The sequence below is a fragment of the Bos taurus genome, chromosome X (genome assembly GCF_002263795.3).
Source record: "Bos taurus isolate L1 Dominette 01449 registration number 42190680 breed Hereford chromosome X, ARS-UCD2.0, whole genome shotgun sequence".
Taxonomy (NCBI): Eukaryota; Metazoa; Chordata; class Mammalia; order Artiodactyla; family Bovidae; genus Bos; species Bos taurus.
This window is the reverse complement of record NC_037357.1, coordinates 99442477-99467496: the sequence shown is the minus strand read 5'-3', so window position 1 is coordinate 99467496 and position 25020 is coordinate 99442477. Positions and strand designations below refer to the sequence as shown.

Genomic DNA, 25020 nt, shown 5'->3' with positions numbered 1-25020 from the left:
GGTGTACAATTAAGAAAAATACACAGCAGATAAAATGCATGTGGTACAATTATATTTCTGTGCATTAAAATGATGAAACCTCAAAGCATAGGTAAACATTTGGGTGATGGATTGGGTGGAATAGAAAAGGAGAGAAGGAGAAAGTGAGGAGAAAAACAACAAAGGTAGTTGCTAACTAGCAAAAATAAGTATGTGTATCACTCAGGATCACAAAAGAAATAGAGGATATATGTGGACTGTGCAAATTGAGAAAAGCTTAATAAAATGACTATTTACAAAGTTGTGGGAAGTGTTCAGGAAAACCAACAAGGGATCCTCCAGACCCTCAAGGAGCCATTACCACCACTTGAGGCTCAAGGGGCACGTGAGAGTGGTTGCAGCTACATCGAGAGAAACTCCAGACAGGTGCTGTGGACCTTGGAGGAGGAGGCAGTCAGGGAGGGAGATGACTTTTTTCTCTTCCCACCCTCCACTCTCCTGCTGGTGCATCCCAATGGCTCCCCCAACTGGAGGCCAGAGGGCTAGGGGACTCACTGATGAAGCTTACAAAGATCAGCTGCCTAGGACTCAGAGCAGGGTAGACGGGGTTGGAGCAAAGTCCCAATGGGACAAATGCATTCTATCCAAAACAGAATACTGTAACATTAAATGAAAAGGCAGAACATAAACTCTATCCATCATTGTTCCTTTTACATGTAAAAATTACATATTTGTGTGGCTAAGAAATTAAAAGAGACTTCCCTCGTGGCTCAGATGATAAAGAATCTGCCTGTAATGCAGGAGATGCGGGTTCAATCCCTGGATCAGGAAGATCCCCTGGAGGAGGAAATGGCAACCCACTCCAGTTTTCTTGTCTGGAAAATTCCATGGACAGAGGAGCCTGGCAGGCTATAGTCCATGAGGTTGCAAACAATCGGACACAAATGAGCAGTTAACACTTAAAAGATTACCAAATGACAGTATTAACTTGTTTTTGTGACACTATCTTGAACTTTAGTGAATTAAATCCAGTATCTTCAATAATAATTATATTTAAATGATTTGTTCCTTTTTCATTCTTTGTGGTAAAACAGATCTGAGTTAAAATTCTCACTCTCCCATACAATGGCTGTTCTTCTAACTTCTTCATCTCTAAAATGGGAATGATAAAAGTATCTACCCTCAGAAAGTTGCTCTGAGGATTAAATGAGCAAATAGATTTTGAGGTCTTAGAAGAGAGCTTGACACACAGTAAATGGTTTAAGTGTGTGCTGTTGCTATGGTGACGATGGATCATCAAAGAGCCTCTTAAGGGGTCTACTTGTCTCCTTGTCTTCTCTCCAATCTACCCACCACCCAACCAGAGCAAGGGCCCTTTAAAGGGCATACCTAATCATGTCACTCTCTTCCTGGACATTTGTTCATGGTCTCCAGACTTTGCAGGATGATATGCAAACCTCACCCATGAGGTTATCTCCAGCCTCATCCCTCTCCTCTCCTCCCGCTTTGTGCCTTCATCCCAGCCACACCGATTCTTCCTGGTTCTGACCAAGAGTCATGCTGCCCCTTGCCCTGGAGCCTCTGTTGGGAATGCCACTGGGCATAACATGCCACTCTTCCTATCCAACTCTTACTATTCATCATCGAAATTTCCAGTGTCACCTCCTAAGACTTCTTGTCCCCCTGACCCTCCTCAAGATAGCAAAAATGACTGTCTCTAGACCCCAGGACATAGCACCAAAACTGCTGAGAGTGGATACTTAAATGTGACTTGTCTGAGAATTAAATTAATAAATTAATGAGTTAAGTAACTATCCCCGAAGTCACTGAGCTAAGCAAGCGGCAGGGCCAGAATTCAAGCCCAGCTCTGTTTAACTCCAAAGGCCACCAGTGTTTCCCCATCATCTGGAGGTTCTAAGGCTGCCTGACACTCCAGAAGAGCTGCATGCCTGAGGGAACTCCCCAAGGGCACTAGACCAGTTCAGGCCAGAATGAGCTGGTCAGCAGAGACCAGGAGGAATAAATGCCTCCTTTCTGAGAGTACTGACCACATGACATTTGCTTTATCAAGGGACTTTCCCAAGAAAATCAATTTCTGGAGCATGTTAAAACATAAACAAACCACCACCCACCCATCCACTCCTTAAAGACAATTGGTCCAAAGAGATCTTAGAGAATTCAGACAATTCCACAATGTTGAGAGCATCATCTGATCACAAGAACTTTGTTTTCCCTAACCAAGCATTTTTCTACTGAATTTCTATTTCAAATTTGGCCCCACTAGGAAATATGCGTCTCCACACAATACTGCTTCACCCAAGGCAAACCTGTGTGCACCGCGTCAGACACACTGGGGATTCTTGACATATGCACCATTTGAGGTTTGCTCTTGTGGCTTATGATGATATTACCAGAATCCCCTGATAACAGTGTTTATATCTATTTATAACTGTAACCTATTATCCTATTTTCCATATAATTGGGTGCGACTTAGGTTAAAAAACATTCAGCTGCATAAGAAAAACCACGCTCTTATACAGCAGATGTTCGCTCAGCATGGAAAGTGAATTAGCCTTTAACACAAATACTCAGAAATACACAGTGCTCTTTCCAAAAGCACTGATGTTAATATTCTACATTGAAAAATAATTTCAAGATAAAGGATGTTAAAAATGCAAGGCAGGTAGCTATGGCTTGTTTTTATAACAGGTATTATTGTTAATTTTACCTCTTTAATGTATGATGCCACTTCCAATACAGGCACTGGATTCACTCTCCAGTTCAGGGCACAGAAAAATGACTCATAATTTATTTGTTTTTCACTGTCTTCAAACCTAAAAATATAATTATATGATTTGAGTCGATCTGTACAATTCAGGACCAAAATGTCAGCTTAAATCCACCATGAAAACATAATATTAGAAGTGCTTCAATATTGATATTTTTCTTATTTCTTATTACTTTATATTTTGTTTCTAATGCTCCAGGCTGTAAATTCTTTGAGAGCAGAGACTTCACACATCTAATTCACCAAAGTATCCCCAGGACCTATGACCAACCTAGATAGCATATTAAAAAGCAGAGACATTCTTTGCTGACAAAGGTCCATCAAGTCAAAGCTATGGTTTTTCCAGTAGTCATGTATGGATGTGAGAGTTGGACCATAAGGAAGGCTGAGCGCTGAAGAACTGATGCTTTCAAATCGTGGTGTTGGAGAAGACTCTTGAGAGTCCCTTGGACTGAAAGGAGCTCAAACCAGTCAATCCTAAAGGAAATCAACCCTGAATATTCATTGGAAGGACTGATGCAGAAACTCCAATACTTTGGCCACCTGATGCGAAGGGCTGACTCACTGGAAAAGACTCTGATGCTGGGAAAGATTGAAGGCAGGAGAAGGGGGTGACAGAGGATGAGATGGTTGGATGGTATCACCGACTCCATGGACATAAGTTTGAGCAAACTCTGGAAGACGGTGAAGGACAGGAAAGCTTGGCGTGCTGCAGTCCATGGGGTTGCAAAGAGTCGGACATGACTTAACAACAATAGTTCCATACATGTTACCATGGAAATATGTTAATAATGTATTGTTGAGTGGAAAGAGGTTATAAAATAGAATGCAGAGTTATGATCTCACTTTAGGTTTATATTTGTACAAAACAGCATTTAAAAAGTCCAGTAACAATACACAGAAGTATTAAGAATAGCTATCTTTGGCAGAGAGATTATAATTGTTGCTTTTTCTTTAGACTTTCTGTATCATCTGAATTCTTTTAAATTTATAATCAGGAAAACTTAAGCCCATTTTCATTTTGAAAACAAAAAAAAAACACAAATGATTAACCTGTATCATAAAGTTATAGGTCAAAAATAACTAATCTAGTTGACTGCTGCTACTGCTACTGCTAAGTCGCTTCAGTCATGTCCGACTCTGTGCGACCCCATAGACGGCAGCCCACCAGGTCCCGCCGTCCCTGGGATTCTCCAGGCAAGAACACCGGAGTGGGTTGCCATTTCCCCCTCCAATGCATGAAAGTGAAAAGTGAAAGTGAAGTCACTCAGTTGTGTCCGACTCTTAGCGACCCCATGGACTGCAGCCTACCAGGCTCCTCCGTCCATGGGATTTTCCAGGCAAGAGTACTAGAGTGGGGTGCCATGTCATAAGTTTATTCTTAACCATAATAGAGTTTTGGCCATTAAGACCTCAAATTTTCAAGGCAATTGCTACAATGTCCCCAACACAAAGTACCTCTTATTGTAATACCTCAATGTTTTCTAATCTGAATTTGACCACATTCTGCCAATTTCTAAGGCTAAATATATACTGGTTATGTAACATGATTTTTGGAAGAAAAAAAAAAAACAAAGGTGGTCACTAAGGCATTGTTCCAAGCACCCTGCTCCAGGTTCCTGCCCTTCTCTCAGCACCTCTAACTCAACAGGCTCTGCCCCCCGCTCCCAACCAGCAAGTGAGGTGTGCAAGTTACTATTGCAAGGATGAACAGAGGATAATTAACTATAAGAAAACTTGGTGATAACAGAAGCAGGAAAAAAATAACTCATAATCAGTCAAAAGGCTTTTTTTCCAAGCATTAAGAAAAGAATAGCTCACATTTATAAACTAATAAAAATTAGCAGCAATAAATGAAATGTTACATGATGAAGTTACATAGACTCATCAACATAAAGTAGAATAAACAGAGAGATCAGAAGAGGGGAAAGGGAATTCAGTCATTTTTTTGTGTACATTTTCTTTGGCCAAGGATTCTGGGAGACAGCTCCAACATGTTGCCCCCTACCACTGTTTATCCTGTGAATTCTGGCTCACTCGTCATTTGAACTCCTTGAAAGGACATGATCTGTTTATGGAATAGTTTGTAGCCAAAATGCAGGACCATTATGTCTTTTATTTGCCTGTTTTTGGGGAGATGAACTAAAACTCAATCAATGAAAGATGTTTTGTAAGAAGCTTTCCTTTAGCATGGTACCTCGAAGAAAAATATTCCGTAATACTCTGAGTAGGAGCTGAGATCAGAGAATGAGATCATGGAGGGCCTTTGACTTTCATACTAAGGACAGCTAAGAGCCATTGGAGTACGTTGTGCAGAACAGTTAGGAGATCTATGTTATATTTTCTGAAGATCACACTAGTTGATATATTGCAGGTACAATGTAGGGGCAAGGCCACAGTGGCAAGGGTACTTAGCAGTCTTCTGCAGTAATCCGGGCAAGAGGTAATGGCAGCTTTGATGACAGTGGTGGCAGTGGAGAGCAGGGAGGAACGGTAAAGCCTGAATATATTTTGAGCGTAGGATTCCTGAAAGATTTTATAGTGTATAGGGGAGGTGAGGGGGAGAATGAATAGGAATGGATTCAGGACAACTTCCAGGGTTTTGCTTGAGCAACTGGAGTTTGGTTTTGGATGTGTTACATTTTGATGGGAAGTGTGCAGTTGGGTATATGAGTCTGAAGTTCAGGGAATAGGTTTGAGTTAGAGATCAAAATGGGGCAGTCATTAGCATACAGATTGTATTTAAAGCCACCCGCCTGGAAGATTGAATGAGATCACCAATGAAAGAAGTTTCTCTGTCTATTCCTACAATACAGAATCTAATTGTTGCTAAATTCCCATCACATCATGACAGGAGGCATGTATTGAATCCTAGAGGTTTCAGAAGTATAATATCCCAGTGATTTGGAAACCAGTCAAAAGACTATGAAACAGATTTAGAATCAGGTCTGACTTCACCCCTCATATACAGTCTACTAACCAGTTCTGTAGGCTCTAACACCTAAGCATATCACAAGTCTATTTTTCTCCATCTTTTCTATTCTAATAAGCCACCATCATCTCTGACCTGGGTTACAGGAATAGCATTTGTATCATGGTCTTGCTGCTTCTACTCTTACATCCTCCACCAGAATGGTCTTTCTAAAACACAGATTGGATTAGTTACTTCCTCGCTGACAACTCTCTGGTGACTTTCCAATCCACTTAGAACACAAGCTGAACTCCTTACCAGGGTTTATAAAGCCACATATAATCTGGTCCCCCACTAACTTCTCTGATCTCATCTGAACTCTCTCTCCCTCTTCACCATCTTCCAGGTACACTTGCTTTCTTCATGCTCTCTGATCATAACAAGACTGTTCCCAGCAACGCAAGGCATTTGCACGTTCTGGGCCCTTTGTCTGGAAAGTCTCCATTCAAATGTTACTTCCTTAGAAAGGCCTTTCTGCTTCCACTTTTTAAACCGAGTCCCCATGCCTAAGTCAGTCTATATTTGTTCCATATGATGGCACTGGATGGTACAGGAAAACTTCTGGAAGTCACCACTGAAGTCCTATTATCAGACTTCCTTACCAATCTGTCTGATATTTGCTTATGATCACTTGTCAACCCTAGCACTTTTCCCCTAGCACTTTTCCCTGCCCAACTCATGATAATGTCTGACTCAACACAATCTAACCATTCACCCATCTCAAAAGATATTTGGGAAGCTATTCTTGACTCAAATAATATTCAGGAAGGATCAAATGGTGTTAATCAAAGAATACATACACAGCTTAATAATGATGTCTAAAACCTTTTTGAGGAAAAATGTTTAAAGATTTAATCTTTCCAAAGTCCAAAGCCAAGCCTCAGGAAAGAGCTGAGCTGACGTGATAAAATGGGCTTCCCTGATGGCTGAGTTGGTAAAGAATCTCCCTGCAGTGCAGGAAACCCCAGTTTGATTCCTCAGTCAGAAAGATCCACTAGAGAGGGGATAGGCTACTCACTCCAGTATTCTTGGGCTTCCCTAGTGGCTCAGCTGGTAAAGAATCTCCCTGCAGTACAGAAAACCCCAGTTCAATTCCTCAGTCAGAAAGATCCACTGGAGAGGGGATAGGCTACCCACTCCAGTATTCTTGGGGTTCCCTGGTGGCTCAGCTGGTAAAGAATCCACCTGCAATGTGAGAGACCTGGGTTCCATCCCTGGGTTGGGAAGGATCCCCTGGAGAAGGGAACAGCGACCCAATCCAGTATTCTGGCCTGGAGAATTCCGTGGACTATAGTCCGTGGGGTCGCAAAGAGTCGGACACGACTGAGTGACTTTCCCTTCACTTCACTTCAACGTGATAAAACAGCTCAGCTGGTAAAGAATCTGCCTGCAATGCAAAAGACCTGGGTTCCATCCCTGGGTTGGGAAGGATCCCCTGGAGAAGGGAACGGTGACCCAATCCAGTATTGTGGCCTGGAGAATTCCATGGACTATATAGTCTGTGGGGTCACAAAGAGTCGGACTTGACTGAGTGACTTTCCCTTCACTTTACTTCAACGTGATAAAACAGCTTAGCTAGTAAAGAATCTGCCTGCAATGCAGGAGACTCCAGTTCAATTCCTGGGTCAGGAAGATCCCCTGGAGAATGTATAGGCTACCCACTCTAGTATTCTTGGGCTTCCCTGGCAGCCCAGATGGGAAAGAATTCGTCTGCAATGTGGGAGACCTGGATTCGATCTCTGGGTTGGGAAGATCCCCTGGAGGAGGGCATGGCAACCCACTTCAATATTCTTGTCTGGAGAATCTTCATGGACAGAGGAGCCTGGTGGGCTATAGTCAGACACAACTGAGAGACTAAGCACAATGTGGTAAAATACTCCAAGTTTCTCTTTTCAGTTTTGTCTGTGAGGATTTCACTGGAGGTGGGAATCCCCCCAAAAAGGAGCAAGACAGAAAAAGAACAAAGAATCTTTCAATGAAAAAGGATAAAATTATGCAATGCTTCCTGGGAGATTCCTTTGTTCTTGGGAAGTGGGTAGGATGGCAGTAAATCACAATGGGTCACTCACAAATACTTATCTCCTTTTCCCACCAAAATCTCACCCAATGACAATAGATAAATAAAAGTAGATAGTATCCTGCAATGACAAAGATAGCTGGCGGAAAAAAGGCAACACTGAATAAGAAATTTCAAAATCTTTTGCAAGATGGAAATCAGACTAGGATAACTGACTTGGCACAGCAGAGGAAAGGAAGCTGAACTCCAAATGTCTGTGGCAGAGACAGGGAGGGCACTTAAGAGATTAGGCAATGTGGCCCACAAAACTGCTGAGAGGCTGAGTGACTGTAGACTCCAGGTGCCAATAAAGGCAGGGATAAGGTGCTGTGCTTAGTTGCTCAGTCAGTCATGTCCAACTCCTTGCAACCCCATGGACTGCAGCCTGCCAGGCTCCTCTATCCATGGGGATTCTCCAGGCAAGAATATTGGAGTGGGTTGCCATGTCCTCCTCCAGGGGATTTTTCCAACCCAAGGATCAAACCCAGGTCTCCCGCATTGCAGGTAGATTCTTCACTGACTGAGCCACCAGGGAAGCCCAGGGATAAGGTGGTAGTGGTTTAGTCACTAAGTTGTGCCTGACTCTTGTGACCCCATTGAATGTAGCCTGCCAGGCTCCTCCATCCATGGGATTCTTCAGGCAAGAATACTGGAGTGGATTGCCATTTCCTTCTCCTTCCTGACCCAGGAATCAAACCCAGGTCTCCTGCATTTCAGGCAGACTCTTTACTGATTGAGCTATGAGGGAAGCCCCAGGGATAAGGTGGGGTACTGAAAACAAGGGCTGTTTGAAAGCCTGAAAACAGCAAGAGCAGCTGGACCCTCAAGAATCTGTCCTTGTACACTGGACTCTTCACTGTAGGGGACTGGGGCTTGTTCCCCAGAGAAATTCAACTAAAGAAGCTCTAGTCTTGGGTAGATGAAGCACAATGGAGGGTTAAGAAGAACATTACCCACTCAACTTGGGTCTCTCAGACCCCTTCCTTCCCCTTTCCTGTTTTCAGAACATCAGTGACTGTGCTTAATTTCTCCTCCTTTTCCTTAACCCACTTCCCTCCTAACCCTTCAGGAGAAGACAGGATTCTTCTCTCGATGCTCTGAGTGGCCCTGAGAGATCTCCAGATTGTGGCTTCTGGGGATTCCCTAATGAAAATGTAGGCTAGGAGATGACTCATGCAGTGAACCCACTAACCAAGAAGACCCACCCCCAAAAGCTTCCAACATTAAGGACAGAAGTCAAAGCAGGAACAGGGGAAAAAAACTATCAGGGGACAAAGAAAATTCAGGTAGCAGAAGGAAAGATGTGACTTAAGAAGATATGTTACACCCATGAAGAAAGAACAGAAGACTACAAAAAAGGAACCAAAAGTGTGCTCTTGGAATAAAAAATATGATAGTAGTAAAAAGATGCGGTAGAAAGGGTGGAATGTAAAGCTGAGGAAACCCCTTGGTAAGGACATCCTAATGACAAAGAAAAACTTAATCCAGATTCAATTTGGATTCGAATTCAATTCAATTTGAATTGAATTTGAATTCTAATTCAATTTGGCTCGAGAGCCAAAATCTTAATGATAGGAGTTCTCACAAGACAAAAATGAAAAAGGATGGGAGGAAATAATTTAAAAATTAATGGAAAATTTCTCTGAGCCAAAGGACAGAGTCTCCAGACTGGAAGGGCCCATAAACTGTTAAGCACAATCTATATATAGGCGTGTGCCCCGCCGCCCCCCCCCACACACACTCGACAAGGCCCCATCGTGAATTTCCAGAACATCAGGAATAAAGACATGATTCTAAGAGCATCTAGAAAGAACACCAGTAATGGGAATCAATATTATACTAAATTCTCAAGCATCATAACAGGAAATTAGTACTAGTATCTAAAAATGAGAAATCCAGAAATAGCAGAATGTACATGCTATTTTAAGTTCTGTAGAAACAACTAGAAAGACTGAAAGGCTGTTTTTTGAGAATGGGTCTGGGAGGTGGGGAGAGATGTGGCTGGAAACTGCTCTTGTCAGAGTAAGTTTTTTTAGAATTATTTATTTTCTTTACTATAAGCATGTATCCGTTAGGCATAAATGAAAATATAAGAAGTGTGAAAAGCAGATGAGAGACAGTGCAGAGTGCTTTCCCAGGTGGTCAATTCATGCATCAGACTTGGAAAGGCATGAGCACCCTCATTTGGGCACACTGATAAGGGAATCGTCTCCTGGTCTTTCTCCCAGTTCCAAAACTCAGCACAGAGCTTCCTCGCCCGCACCACTGACAGCGTGAGATTTTTCACATTTGCTCCATTTGCTACTATACCCTATATCTACTATATGCTACTGTCAGATGAGGCTGTCAGAGAGACAAGAATAGGATACAAAGGAGCACTCCAGGTTGGAGGAGAAGGAGACGAGGAGGAGCAGTTTAGAGATGGACGCAGGCTCAACTCTTAGGGAGTAAGGACAAGTAGGTCAATTTCCCCTGAATATTATCTCCCCAGCGGTCCTCCCTGTCTCCTGACCACTGCAGGTCATCATTCACCAAATCCTATCCATCCTTTCAAAATATTTTGGGAAAGCCTATGAGTCATATAGAAGATGGATCTCTCTTATCAGGGTCACACTGTGCTTCTGTTCAAAAATGTGAGCATCCTCTTTCTCCACCTGAATCCACTACTTCTCTCCTTGCCAAACGACATTTGACTCTTGCTAAGACTCTGATTCACAGTCAAAGGATGAAGATTTGCCACTCTGGAGGAAATTCCTTTGAAAAGGCTGTGAAGGCAATTCCAAAGAAGAGCTTTGTATGGCGACATTGTTGGAATGAGTGCACAGCCTTCCAGGGTGACTGCCCTAAAGGGCAATGCTAATTCTGGCTTTTAAGTGTGCCTAAGCTTGTTAAAAAGTCAGCCTGCTTACTTTAAAGTCCTACCTCACAGTGCTGAAGTGTTTTCCTAAAGCCTCCATAAATTCTTCTTTCCCTTTGATACTCAGGCAAGCCACCATTTCCTTCCCTACACAAACTAAAGGACATGTTTGTGGAAGAAGAGGGAGGGCAAAGCCATTTCTCTGGTTCCCCTCTCGATCATAATGACCTCCAAGTAGGCTTCCTGATGCCTTGCTAGGTGGGAGTTCTCAGAAGTGAGTCTAATGTGTCATTTGACGGGTACTCTTGCTCCCCCCTTCCAAAAATGATGAATGGCTTGCAAACCACAGCAGCCATCTATCTCCTTGCCACGGGGAATAATACTGATATGCTTTATTTCCCCCATCTGTGGAGGTAATAGGCACAGCAGCAGCTGTATTCTGTGCCAGAGTAACTTGGGTTCCCCTCTGCCACAAAGACCATCTCATAACTTAGGAGAGAGGGCTGGCGGCATGGCCAGGGCTGAAAGAGAGTGAGGGTAGTGAAGACACATTTGACTCACTTGCTTGGGTTTGGTTTCAGTTCATTACCCGACAAACCCCAGGGTGCACACTGAAACATCTGGTGGGAGTCTTAAAGACCAGACACTCGAGGGGGAAAAAAGTGAAGCTTTGGGCCGCTGTAGCTAGTTGGTCACAACTTAGGAGCTGGCAAGAAGGCACTGCCCAGGGTGCCAGTGAGTTAAGTTCCATGATCTCAAATCACCAGGCTTCTAAATTCCAATTGTGATCCCAGCACAGATCTCCTTAGGGACCAAATCGCCTTATATTTGAAAAAGTAGAAACCATCTGTGTGTATGGTCAGGGTTGGGGTGAGAGAGAAGAGAGGGAGAAGAAATGAACAGGGAGAGAAGGGGGTTTCTCAAAACTTCCCAGGGCACCGAACACTTTGCAACGTGAACAAGCACATGGTTCCACCCCTGCCCCTCAGCTTCATGGCCAGGTACTGTTGGTGAAATTACTTAAGCCCCAACCATGCCTCTGCAAGGGGAACAGGGGGAGAGGCTGGGTAGAGCATAATGAGATGATTTGAAAGCCCTGTTAACTTTTTCTATTTTAACTGGTACTTCTGGATGAGGCACCAGCTCTCCCGGGAAGCCAGTCCTGAGGCATTCTGTGGAACCCAAAGCCAACTGTAAAAGACTAGCTTGGGGCAGAGCTGCTGGGCAAAGAGTCACACCTGACTTCTAAGTCCCGCTTCGGAAGGCCACAGTCAGGGGAGGAGGGTGCCTCTTCACTCCCCAGGCCCACCGGGAACAGAGAACAGAATGACCTCACAATTCTCCCCATCTCTTATGGTTTGAGAACCAGCATTTCTTGCTTATTAGTTCTGAGGAAACCTTAACATCCAAATGAAGGCTCAGTGGGATTTATTCCATTTACAGGGATCACTTGGGCAGAAGGCAGTAGGGTTGGACTTCAGAGGCAGCTCTGATAGGTATAAAGCCCATGTGTTTCTCCCCACTGCCCCGTGTAATAGCATGGGACACATCTCCGGGACTGCAGGGTTGAATGAGATATCATCTCTACCCCTAGGGCCTGAGATAGAAACAAAGGTTGAGGGTATCTTAGGGGGTTGTTATTCTAATTCCATCTGGGGCTGAAGTACATTTATTTAGTGAGACAGCCGCCTCAAGAAAAGAGGTATCATGCCTATCATCAATGAAAATGTACCTTTAAATGTGCTCAAGGATTTACAAAATATTCCAGGGCCCTAGGCACTGTTTCAATACAGAATGCCACTCCTATTATGGGTAATAGCTATCACCACATCAAACACTGACATCTGATGTTCTGTGCATTAGTGAAATGATTGTTTGGTAAGGAAGGTGACCTCATACCGGCTGCGTATATGTGTTAGTTGCTCAGGTGCATCAGACTCTTTGTGACCCCATGGACTGTAGCCCACCTGGCTCCTCTGTCCATGGGATTCTCCCCGCAAGAATACTGGAGTGGGTAGCCATTCCCTTCTCCAGGGGATCTTCCTGACCCAGGGATAGAACCCAGGTCTCCTGCATTGCAGGCGGACTCTTGACCGTCATACCGGTTTCCACAGCACAAACTGATGGGGGCTGGGGTAACCAGATGTGAAAAGATTTTGAGGTCCTGATTCCAGCATGAGTTGTGCTAATAAGGAAAAGACCTAACTGAATCAGAAGAAAAATAGAAATGGAGTAGAAGGGAAATCTTAGTACCCAAATGCAGGGTCAGGAGAAATATACAAGTAACATTCCCCGGGTGAAAGAAATCATTGGAATCTTTAGCCATATAGTTTTTCATCTCCTGATCTGAATTCAAAGGGGCTCTACACCTGCTCACCAACTGCCCAGCTCCATCCCAAGGCAGGTAAAACTGCCCCTGGGCAGAGTGTGTGCTGAACCAAGTCAACAAACTCTGGGCCTGTCTCCCACGGGAGACTGTAGACGTCAGAGGGGCTCTGGTTTAGCGTGCCACAGGAGGGCTGTGCAGAAAGAGAGTCTGGTCAAGGCTCTGGAAAGCCCTGTGGAGTCTATGGGGAACAATAAGAATGCAGAATATAAATGTAAGCTGCAGGCTGATGGGCCCGTTAGGAATTAGGGCCGTCTTTGAAAGGAATCTGCGGAGATGATGCAAAACATCAAGCATGTGACCCAAATCGTGGCAGGGCATATTGGAGGGAAAGGGGAATGGGAATGAGACATTTTCTAATCTGATTAGTCTGAAGTTTCCCCTGAGTGTGGAGAAGGGTCAGTGCACAATTAGAAGCAAAGTTAGACTGAACATGGTCTGCTTAGTGGTTCAGAGGGATGACCTCCTTGGAGCTAAGCTGGGGCTCGGAGGCGGATGTGATCTGAGACTGAGCCGGCTTCACGGCAAGTTGGGGAATCATCTTTCTGCCTTTCATGTCAAATCGTCAAGGCAAAGACAAAACAGTCTGCTGAGAGAATGAGAGGATGATGACTTGGTGGCCTCAGTGCTGGATAAGAAACATCTAGGTCCCCCAGAGGCCAGGCTCCCACATTACTGGACTTTCCAGGACAACTCATCCCGAGGCCATCAAGAGATAATTTAATAAACATCTGCAGCTTCCTGACTAGAAGACAGCTTAATGTGTGAAAGGCATTCAGATCCAACTGTTTAAAAACAAGGCTTCCTCAATGTAGGACACAGGTCTCTTCCAGTTCATTTCTAAGTCAGAGCGTGTGGTCTATGGTGTCTGATGAACACTTCTCTCCTAGTCTCCAATCAGGACTTAGTACCAGATGCTATGGCACTGGGGAGTTTATACATGTTATCTCAATTCGCCCCAAGAACCACGAGGAAGCAGGTATTGTTATCTCATTCTAGAGATATGGAATCTGAGGTTCAGGCAGGTCAAAAAACTTGCACAAGATTACACAGCTAGCAAGTAGATTCAAAGAATACAGGAGACAAGGTAAGGGGCAAAATTGTCAAGCTGTGACAACCTGCTGCTTATTTTTAGGCAGTAAATCAAACAGGTTAGAAGTAGGTCTCGGTATCTGAGTGGATCAGATGTCTACTCACAAATCTTCATTACAAGGTAAGAGACAAAAAAAAAAAAAGAAAGAAAAAGAAACATAAATAGTGCTGTGAGAATTCTTAGCCAGGAGATAATCACACCAGCCAACCAAATCCAAGAGGGCTTCATGGATACAGTGCTATGCAAAACAGGTCTCAAGTGAAGAACAAGATTTCAGCAGGTGAAGAAAACTCAAAGCTAGTTCCTACTGAAGAAACAGCAAGAGAAAAGGCAAAAAAGTGGGAAGGCAGGAGGTATACAAGTGAAAAGCTAAATGGGCCATCTGGCTGGACTACTGGGAATGGGAAGAGGAGCTTTGAGAATGTGGTAACTGTGGAGAAACCAGACTCCTAAGCCTGCACTTCATCTCAGGTCCTTTGTACTGGGATGGCCTATTTATCCCTCATACTGCTGCTAGAAAATAAAAGCAAATAGAGCTGAAAGTCTAGAAGACAACCCCAGGTTATCCAATGCACACACACACACACAGCCACCTAGATTGGCCTCTTCTTGATTCTGCTCCTGATACTAGGAGCAGAAGGACCCTAGCTTTCCCATGTGGGATTTAGTTTTTGTCTGCTTCCTTTTTTTTTTTCTGTCTCAGATGACGACTGCCCACTCCAACCCCTGCTTGAGAATAATGCTCTAATGACAACCCTAAGCCCCACAATGGAGAAGGCGGAAGAGGAGCTCAAAGCTGAGGAAGCTGGTCATTCCTTAGAGAACAAAGAAATGGTACAGAAGGCTTGTGAGTAGAAAAGCGACACTAGGATATTCTTGCTCTTAGAAGGTACTTAGCTGCTAGATGTAAAGATGGATTTAAAAATTTAGAGGCTGGTGGAAGAAAGGCCAATGTGGGGGCCCTGCAACAATCAAGAAGAAAAGTAGGTCAGAACAAGAGTGGAGGTGGTGGGAATAGAGGGGAGAGAGAACATGCAAGCAGCAGAAGTAGGAGGCAGAACAGGCAGAACATTCTAATCTACTGGCTATTTGTAGACAATAATTCAAAACGGTTTGAAGCAGAAGATGTGCATTTTAAAGGTTCAGAGGTTAAGTCACAGTTCTTCTTCTAGACTATGTGACTTTGGGCAAAATCTTATCTCTCTAGACCTCAGCATCCTCATGTAAGATAGGAGGATAATAGCTCTGACCTCACCAAGCTGTTCTCACGAAGTCAATGAGGTAATGTACTCAAAGCAATGATAACAATGCCTAGAACACAGTCCCAGATGTCAACATTATCAAGATAAGTCAGTCAGAGGAGGGGCTGGCGTCATGCCATGGGAAGCATAAAAGATGACCAGAGTGTGGATGGCTAGGAGGGTGGTGCCAGGCAGTCAAAAAGTCAGGTTTGGTACAAGAAGAGAGGTGATTTAGAAAGCAGTTCACTGTGCTTTCCTTTGGCAACATCCTAACCTCTGCACTTGACATCTGGCACTCTTGCTCTGTGCTAATAACATGAGGTCCTCTAATTGCATGTCTTTAGCCATTAGAAACTACTGTTCTGAAAAACCTGTCCTAAATTTTAGATCTAAGACGCTCACAACCAAAGAAGCAGTTCATTTTCATTTTGTCCCATGAATCCGTGTGCACTTAAGTGCATCTTCATGTTAAAAAGATCAAACAATAATTCATTAGAGGCTCTGTGACATTCACAATCATGACTAACTTTTCCTTTTGTAACAATTAAATAGAGATGTATCATCAGTGAGACAATACTGAGGTAAAGGGTAAATCAAGGGCAGTAAAGGCAGATGTAAAACCAGGAACTGTCTCCAAAACAAAAACATGCAGGACATGGTCCATGAGGGTGGAGATCTCACCTACCCGGACAGTAAGGATCCTAGAAGATCTTCATTCAAAGGTAATCTGGAGGACTTGCACAGCCTTTTGATGTCTTTGCTGGGTAACACTTTTTTCCTGCATTAAAACACAGTCAATGAGCTTTTCTATACTTCATGTCTCTTGAGTAATAATTACATGCTAAAGGAAAGAAAACATAGATGTGTCCTAAAAGCGTGCACATGGAAATAAATATGAAAGCTGGTACTGGAATCGCGGTAAGGAAAAACAGTCTTATTGTATTTCACCAGCTTGTTTCCATTTCAGAAGTCATTAGATTCTGTCCTTACAAAGGCCGTTCCATCAGGGTTCAGATTCTTGGTTGGTGATAGTACAGCCTGTTAAGGCTGCAGCCACGAGTGTTGCTCTAAGTAATCGATCTGCATTCTTGACCACTAGTCAAAAATGGTTCTGATATTTGAAAACATCTCTTAATTTGACAGGCATCTAGAGCCTCCATCCAAGTATTATATGACCAGAGGGTGTTTTTCTAGTCTTTTCCTTGGACCCAAATCGTATAACCTAGAAGCCCCAACTGGGACCTTAACATTCACCTAATTTTTTTTTTTTCTCAGAGCAGCCCAACAGTCATTTTCCCCAGCCTGCTGGGGCACAGAAATGCCTGTCTAATGTTCTCACCCCGCCAGTGTTCTTCCAGGCATCAGGCAAAATTAGAACTAACAAGAAAGAAAGTGGGCTTCTTTCTTAGCAGTAGGTTATAAAATGGTAAGAGAATCTTTATGTCTAGAATTGGAACTTGTTGGATCTGGAAGAACCTCAAGAGTTGTCTCATCAACTAGCCCCTTTTTTCCCAACAGGTATTCCTTTAATCAAAGAGGGTCACACTTCTCACCCTGGAGAGGGATACCACCAGGCTGGAAGGCAAGGCCAGAGTCATACAAAGCTCAGGTAATACGTCTTCCAGAAGGCTCAGAGAAGCTTAAAGATTCAAGGAAGAATACCATTTTATAACAATTCAACAAGGGTGTATTATGGATTAGGAAAAAAAATGTTCCCTAGTAAGATAAACTGGGGGCACTCCAAGTAGCACTAGTGGTAAAGAACTTGCCTGTGAATTCAGGAGACACAGGTTGGATCCCTGAGTTGGAAAGATCCCCTGCAGAAGGAAATGACAACCCAACTCCACTATTCTTGCCTGGAGACTCCCACAGACAGAGGAGCCTGGTGGGCTACAGTCCATGGGGGTAGCAAAGAGCTCGACATAACTTAGTGACTACAACAACAACAAATTAAGAAAAACCATGGGTCCTTCTAAGATATTTAGGGTACAGGTTTGGGGATGAAGGAAGTAGTAATGGGGTAAAGAGATGACAGTGGTCCGAAGTAACAAAACCAGTGGCTAGAGTTAGACCTAAGATTTTCTAACTCCAGATGAATATGCTCCCCCACCAGTATATCAGATCTGTGGGTAAGATGAACACCAAAATATACCAAGATGGGGCTCCAGTTGTTTGTAACAATGACTGAATAAAGTTCAAAGGCAAACATGATAAATGTATTAGAAACACATTATTTGGAGCATCATTGTTTTTGAGAAGAAATAATTTCAAAGAGATTTTATAGAAAGTTTACTTGCAAATCCCCTGTCCGGTATATTATAAAACTCATATTTATAAATCCCACTTATTAATAAAATAGTGTAAAGAGATGCCATCTCAGAATTAAATCTTCTAACACTGATTTACTGCTTCAATTGAAAGCTTCTAGAAACCAATTAGAAAATGCAAAGGGGCCATCCTATTCTTTTGAAGACACAGAACTTCCCCTATTCCATCAACAAGCAAAACTCACCATCCATCACTATGAAATATGTGTACCCAGATAATCTCCAGAAATGATTTAAGGTGGCTTTGCTACCTAGTGGAGTATGAGGAGACTTCCCAATTTTCTTTTTGCCATTTTTGATACAATACAAATTCCTTCATCACTCAGCTTCACAGAAACATAAATGATTTCTTAGAATCAATAAAATAAAAGCTTACTTTTCCCGATCTTCGTATACACACATAGCAATGAGTCTTTCAAAATTCTCAAAAGCATTTTTCTTGAGTTGTTCATGGGCCTGTGCAACTAGGACATTCCTATGTGGACAGGGGTCCTCAGGCACCCGGTAACGACGTGCAATGGTTATAACTTCTTGGTCTGTGAGTTTCCCGACAGTTAGATTCATCATTATTTCTCTGTTTAAAAAAAATGGGAAGCACTCAAGAAATTATATCTAAGATTATTTTACCTTTCTATTAAAAACACACCCAAATTCCGTTTTACAAAACTTTACCAACAGCCTACAGACAGGTTTTTTTTATTTATTTATTTTTTTATTTCTCTACTATGAGCAACCAGGAAGGTACTTGTGCTAGAATGGAAAACCATAAGCACAGCAGATTATAAATAAAATGGCACTTTGCCCAGAGTCAAACTTCTATCAGATAATAGCCTACAACCAGGAAGTAAATTCTTAAAGTTCTTGAATGGTCAAAAATCCTGGGACTAAATACATGAGTTCATTCAATGCCTATTAATCTTACTTTATACAAAACAGTAACAGACTTGGGGTTCTGATTTCCCAGGGTATGAAACTTATAAATCAGTAAGTTAGAAAGATGTTTTGAGATGGGGAAAGTGATTAAGCATATTTCTCTGGTAAAAAGTAAAAATTGACACATCCTACCCATAAGTGGAGAAAGAAGTGGCAACTCACTCCAATATTCTTGCTCGGGAAATCCCATGGACAGAGGAGCCTAGCGGGCTACAGTCCAGGGGGTCGCAAGAGTCAGACATGACTGAGTGACTAAACCACCACCATCACCTCCTACCCATGAGAGAAAAAAGTATAAACAGCTGTGTAAAGGTACAGTCGTCTGAGTCTTTAGAAGGCAAATGGCATTGATATCATTTGGCAGAGCAGTTCAGTTCAGTTTAGTTCAGTTGCTCAGTATTGTTTGACTCTTTGCAACCCCGTGGATTGTAGCACATCAGGCCTCCCTGTCCATCACCAACTCCCAGCGTTCACTCAAACTCTTGTCCATTGAGTCGGTGATGCCATCCAACCATCTCATCCTCTGTCGTCCCCTTCTCCTCCTGCCACCAATCCCTCCCAGCATCAGAGTCTTTTCAAATGAGTCAGTTCTTCACATCAGGTGGCCAAAGTATTGCAGTTTCAGCTTCAACATCAGTCCTTACAATGAATACCCAGGACTGATATCCTTTAGGATGGACTGGTCGGATCTCCTTGCAGTCCAAGGGACTCTCAAGAGTCTTCTTCAACACCACAGTTCAAAAGTGTCACTTCTTTGGTGCTCAGCTTTCTTTATAGTCCAACTTTCTCATTCATCCATGACTACTGGAAAAACCACAGCTTTGACTAGATGGACTTTTGTTGGCAAAGTAATGTCTCTGCTTTTTAATATGCTGTCTAGGTTGGTCATAACTTTTCTTCCAAGGAGCAAGCATCTTTTGATTTCATGGGTGCAGTCACCATCTGCAGTGATTTTGGAGCCCCCAAAAATAAAGTCTGTCACTGTTTCCAGAGTTTCTCCATCTATTTGCCATGAAGTGATGGGACCAGAGAATAGCAAGGAGAGATAAGAAAGCCTTCCTCAGTGATCAACGCAAAGAAATAGAGGAAAACAATAGAAAGGGAAAGACTAAAGATCTCTTCAAAAAATTAGCGATACCAAGGGAACATTTTATGCAAAGATGGGCTCGATAAAGGACAGAAATGGCAGGGACCTAACAGAAGCAGATGATATTAAGAAGAGGTGGCAAGAATACACAGAAGAACTATACCAAAAAGATCTTCATGACCCAGATAATCACAATGGTGTGATCACTGACCTAGAGCCAGACATCCTGGAATGTGAAGTCAAGTGAAGCATCACTACGAACAGAGCTAGTGCAGGTGATGGAATTCCAGTTGAGCTATTTCAAATCCTGAAAGATGACACTGTGAAAGTGCTGCACTCAATATGCCAGCAAATTTGGAAAGCTCAGCAGTGGCCACAGGACTGGAAAAGGTCATTTTTCATTCCAATCCCAAAGAAAGGCAATGCCAAAGAATGCTCAAACTACCACACAATTGCACTCATCTCACACACTAGTAAAGTAATGCGTAAAATCCTCCAAGCCAAGCTTCAGCAATACGTGAACCATGAACTTCCAGATGGTCAAGCTGGATTTAGAAAAGGCAGAGGAACCAGAGATCAAATTGCCAACATTCACTGGATCATCGAAAAAGCAAGAGAGTTCCAGAAAAACATCTATTTCTGCTTTATTGACTATGCCAAAGCCTTTGACTGTGTGGATCACAAACTGTGGAAAATACCAGACCACCCCATCTGCCTCTTGATAAATCTGTATGCAGGTCAGGAAGCAACAGTTAGAACTGGACATGGAACAACAGACTGGTTCCAAATAGGAAAAGGAATACGTCAAGGCTGTATATTGTCACCCTAATTATTTAACTTATATGCAGAGTACATCACTTCATGGCAAATAGATGGGGAAACAGCGGAAACAGTGGCTGACTTTATTTTTCTGGGCTCCAAAATCACTGCAGATGGTGACTGCAGCCATGAAATTAAAAGATGCTTACTCCTTGGAAGGAAAGTTATGACCAACCTAGATAGCATATTAAAAAGCAGAGACGTTACTTTGCCAACAAAGGTCCATCTAGTCAAGGCTATGGTTTTTCCAGTGGGCACGTATGGATGTGAGAGTTGGACTATAAATAAAGCTGAGTGCCGCAGAATTGATGCTTGTGAACTGTGGTGTTGGAGATGACTCTTGAGAATCCCTTGGACTACAAAGAGATCCAACCAGTCCATCCTAAAGGAGATAAGTCCTGGGCGTTCATTAGAAGGACTGATGTTGAAGCTGAAACTCCAATATTTTGGCCACCTGATGTGAAGAGCTGACTCATTGGAAAAGACCCTGATGCTGGGAGGGATTGGTGGCAGGAGGAGAAGGGGACGACAGAAGATGAGATGGATGGATGGCATTAACGACTCAATGGACATGGGTTTGGGTGGACTCTGCAAGTTGGTGATGGACAGGGAGGCCTGTGTGCTGCGGTTCATAGGGTTGCAAAGAGTTGGACACGACTGAGTGACTGAACTGAACTGAACTGATGGGACCAGATGCCCATCATGCCATGGGACCATGATCTTAGTTTTCTGAATGTTGAGATTTAATCCAACTTTTTCACTCTCCTCTTTCACTTTCATCAAGAGGCTTTTTAGTTCCTCTTCACTTTCTGCCATAAGAGTGGTATCATCTGCATATCTGAGGTTATTGATATTTCTCCCAGCAATCTTGATTCCAGCTTGTGCTTCATCCAGCCCAGCATTTCTCATGATGTACTCTGCATGTAAGTTAAATAAGCAGGGTGACAATATACAGCCTTGTCGTACTCCTTTCCCAATTTGGAACCAGTCTGTTGTTCCATGTCCAGTTCTAACTGTGGCTTCCTGACCTGTATACAGGTTTCTCAAGAGGCAGGTCAGGGGGTCTGGTATTCTCATCTGTTTAAGAATTTCCCACAGTTGCAGTGATCCACACAGTGAAAGGCTTTGGCATAGTCAATAGAACAGAAATAGATGTTTCATAGAGCAAAAAGAAAACAAATGACAACATATTCATATGAGACCTCAAAGCCTAACAAATTGGTTGACATATTTTCAATACATTCTCTACGGGAAAGCCATAAACCATTTACCAGGCATTAGAAAGAATTTCATTGAAATGGTTAAAATGCAAACTTACATGGCACTTAACCAAATAAGCTTCCACCATCTAGAAAATCCACTTACTGGAAATATTGCCTTGGCCAAAAAGTTCGTTTGGGTTTTCAATAACATCTTATTGGAAAGCCTGAAAACACTTTTTGGCCAACCCAATAATTCAGTTTCCAAGAAGTCCAAATAAATGAGGAAATACAAGATTTTATTTATTCTGCTATAGACTCATCTTTTGTAATAATGGCTTTTAGTTCTTTTATATATTTCTTGTCATTTTCACTATCATTTAACAAATCTACAGGTTCTTCTGGTCAAGAATTTCCTAAGACAGACTGTAGGAAATCCCACATCTATGATGTTAACCTACCTAAAGGAACTATATTTTACCTACATACACTTATTAGGATCTCTGGGTTTTTTATTTTGCTTTGTTTGTGTCTTTTTAATGGGAAATGAAGACCAAATTCAACCAAGAGGACCCCACCATTGTAGCAAGTCAGATTGGGTTAGACCATCAATCAGTAACATTGGCCAGGGGTTCAGCAATCAGGAATAACATAACAGATGTTTTGGCATGTATCCTTGCAGTCATTTTTCTGTCAATATATATGTACTGGTATCCTTAGTTTCATTGGGATCATACAACATTTATTAACATAGCATGGACATCTTTCATACCCATAAATGCCAATCAACAGCCTACTTTTCACAGTTGCATGGTGTTCCATTTCGTTCATGTGTCACAACTGGTCATTCCGTGACCAGTGTTGTAAATGAGTGAGGGGCTTTCCTTGGAGTGGTTCCACCTCAATCTCTCTTAACAATAGAATGGGAAAGACTAGAGATCTCTTCAAGAAAATTAGAGAAAGCAAGGGAATATTTCATGTAAAGATGGGCACAAAAAGAGATAGAAGATATAAGGACCTAACAGAAGCAGAAGAAATTAAAAGATGGCAAGAATACATGGAAGAACTGTACAAAAAAGGTCTTAATGACCTGGATAACCATGATGGCATGGTCACTCACCTAGAGCCAGACATCCTGGAGTGTGAAGTCAAGTGGGCTTTAGGAAGCATCACTACGGACCAAGCTAGTGGAGGTTATGGAATTGCAGCTGAACTATTTCAAATCATAAAAGATGATGTTGTTAAAGTGCTACACTCAATATGCCAGGAAATTTGGAAAACTCAGCAGTGGCCACAGGACTGGAAAAGGTCAGTTTTTATTCCAATTCCAAAGAACGGCAATGCCAAAGAATGTTCAAACTATCATAAAATTGCCCTCACATTACATGCTAGTAAGGCTATGCTCAAAATCCTTCAAGCTAGGCTTTAGCAGTATGTGAACTAAGAACTTCCAGATGTACAAGCTGGGTTTAGAAAAGACAGATGAACCGTAGATCAAATTGCCAACATTTGCTGGATCACAGAGAAAGCAAGGGAGTTCTAGAAAAAACATCTACTCTCCTTCATTGACTACGTTGAAGTCTTTTACTGTGTGGATCACAACAACCTGTGGAAAATTCTTAAAGAGATGGGAATACCAGACCACCTTACCTACCTCCTGAGAAATCTGTATGCAGGTCAAGAAGCAACAGTTAGAACTGGACATGGAACAACGGACTGGTTCCAAATGGGGAAAGGAGTATGTCAAGGCTATATATTGTCATGCTGCTTATTTAACTTATATGCAGAGTACATCATGCTAAATGCCTGGCTGGATGACTCACAAACTGGAATCAAGATCTTTGGCAGAAATATCAACAGCCTCAGATATGCAGATGATACGACTCTTATGGCAGAAAGCCAAGAGGAACTAAAGAGCCTCTTGATGAGGGTCACGGAGGACAGTGAAAATGCTGGCTTAAAACTCAACATTCAAAAAACTAAGATCATGGCATCCGGTCCCACCACTTCATGGTAAATAGAAGGGAGAAAAAAAGGAAGCAGTGACAGAGTTCATTTTCTTGGGCTCCAAAATCACTGCAGACAGTGACTGCAGCCATGAAATTAAGACACATGCTCCTTGGAAGGAAAGCTATGACCAACCTAGACAGCATATTAAAAAGCAGAGACATCACTTTGCCAACACAGGTCCATATAGTCAAAGCTATGGTTTTTCCAGTAGTCATGTACGGATGTGAGAGTTGGACAATAAGGAAGGCTGAGTGCTGAAGAACTGATGTTTTTGAATTGTGATACTGGAGAAGACTCTTGAAAGTCCCTTGGACTGCAAGATCAAGCCAGTCAATCCTAAGGGAAATCAACGCTGAATATTCATTGGAGGGACTGATGCTGAAGCTGAAGCTCCAACAGTTTGCCCACCTGATGCAAAGAGCTGACTCATTTGAAAAGATTCTAATGCTGGGGAAAATTGAGGGCAGGGAGAGAAGGGGTTAACAGGGGATGAGATGGCTGGATGGCATCACTGATTCAATGCAGATGAGTTTGAGTAAACTCAGGGAGACATTGAAGGAAAGGCGTGTACAGGACTGTAACCTGCTATGCTACAGTCCATGGGGTCGCAAACAGTCAGACACAACTTAACTACTGAACAACAACAAATACCTATACATAAAATGTCTCCTGTTTGAAATTTTATAATAATCAAATATTACTTTCATTGTAAAAAAAAAAAAAAAACCTATTTGAAATATTTTTCCTTTTGTGGGTAGAAAATGACATGAAGAAGTGGCACGCTCCCAAGAATGAGGGAACAGAGCATGTGCAGCAATAACTAGAAACTTTCCACACACCTTTAACTAAAACTACTCTAGCCCGACCAGGTCATAAAAGTTTATTTTCCTTTTCATTGGATAAACTGAAATTATCCTGGCCTCATTGCAGTGAAACTTTATATTTGGTGGGTTTCTGTCTCCCTGGGTTATAAACAGCTTGGTACTCCATTGCTTTTCTTGTCTCCATGTGAGGATTCCAAACAAGCTACCCCCAAATTAAAACTGCCTTCAGTCGTGCAGGACATCAGGAGCCCCTGAGCAGCTGCCCCAGTGGCTGCTGCACCCACATGAGCCAGGTCCTGGCATCAGGGATCCCAGCCAGGCAGTGCAAGCCTTGTCATGCTAAGGTTTTGCCCTGTTTATCACATGTCCCTCTTTAGAACCCACCCCGCCCTGTCAAATGTTAATGGGCTGCACCAAGAATGAGGAATCTTTTCAAAACTTACACATTCC

At 42.6% G+C, this 25020-nt stretch overlaps 1 protein-coding gene across 5 annotated transcripts in view; it reads right to left on the bottom strand.

Moving 5' to 3' along the window:
- EFHC2 (EF-hand domain containing 2) overlaps positions 1–25020 on the bottom strand; it is a 241688-nt gene that overhangs the window by 21267 nt on the left and 195401 nt on the right. For 3 of the 5 annotated variants that reach the window (XM_002700201.5, XM_024988511.2, XM_059883804.1), the window contains exons 12-14: positions 18075–18272; positions 16057–16149; positions 2708–2813 (exon numbers count right to left, since the gene is read on the bottom strand). In XM_002700201.5, coding sequence (XP_002700247.2) covers positions 2708–2813; positions 16057–16149; positions 18075–18272 — 397 coding nt within the window. The remainder of the gene's footprint in view (positions 1–2707; positions 2814–16056; positions 16150–18074; positions 18273–25020) is intronic. The other 2 variants (XM_059883805.1, XM_059883806.1) reach the window with 2 other exon arrangements.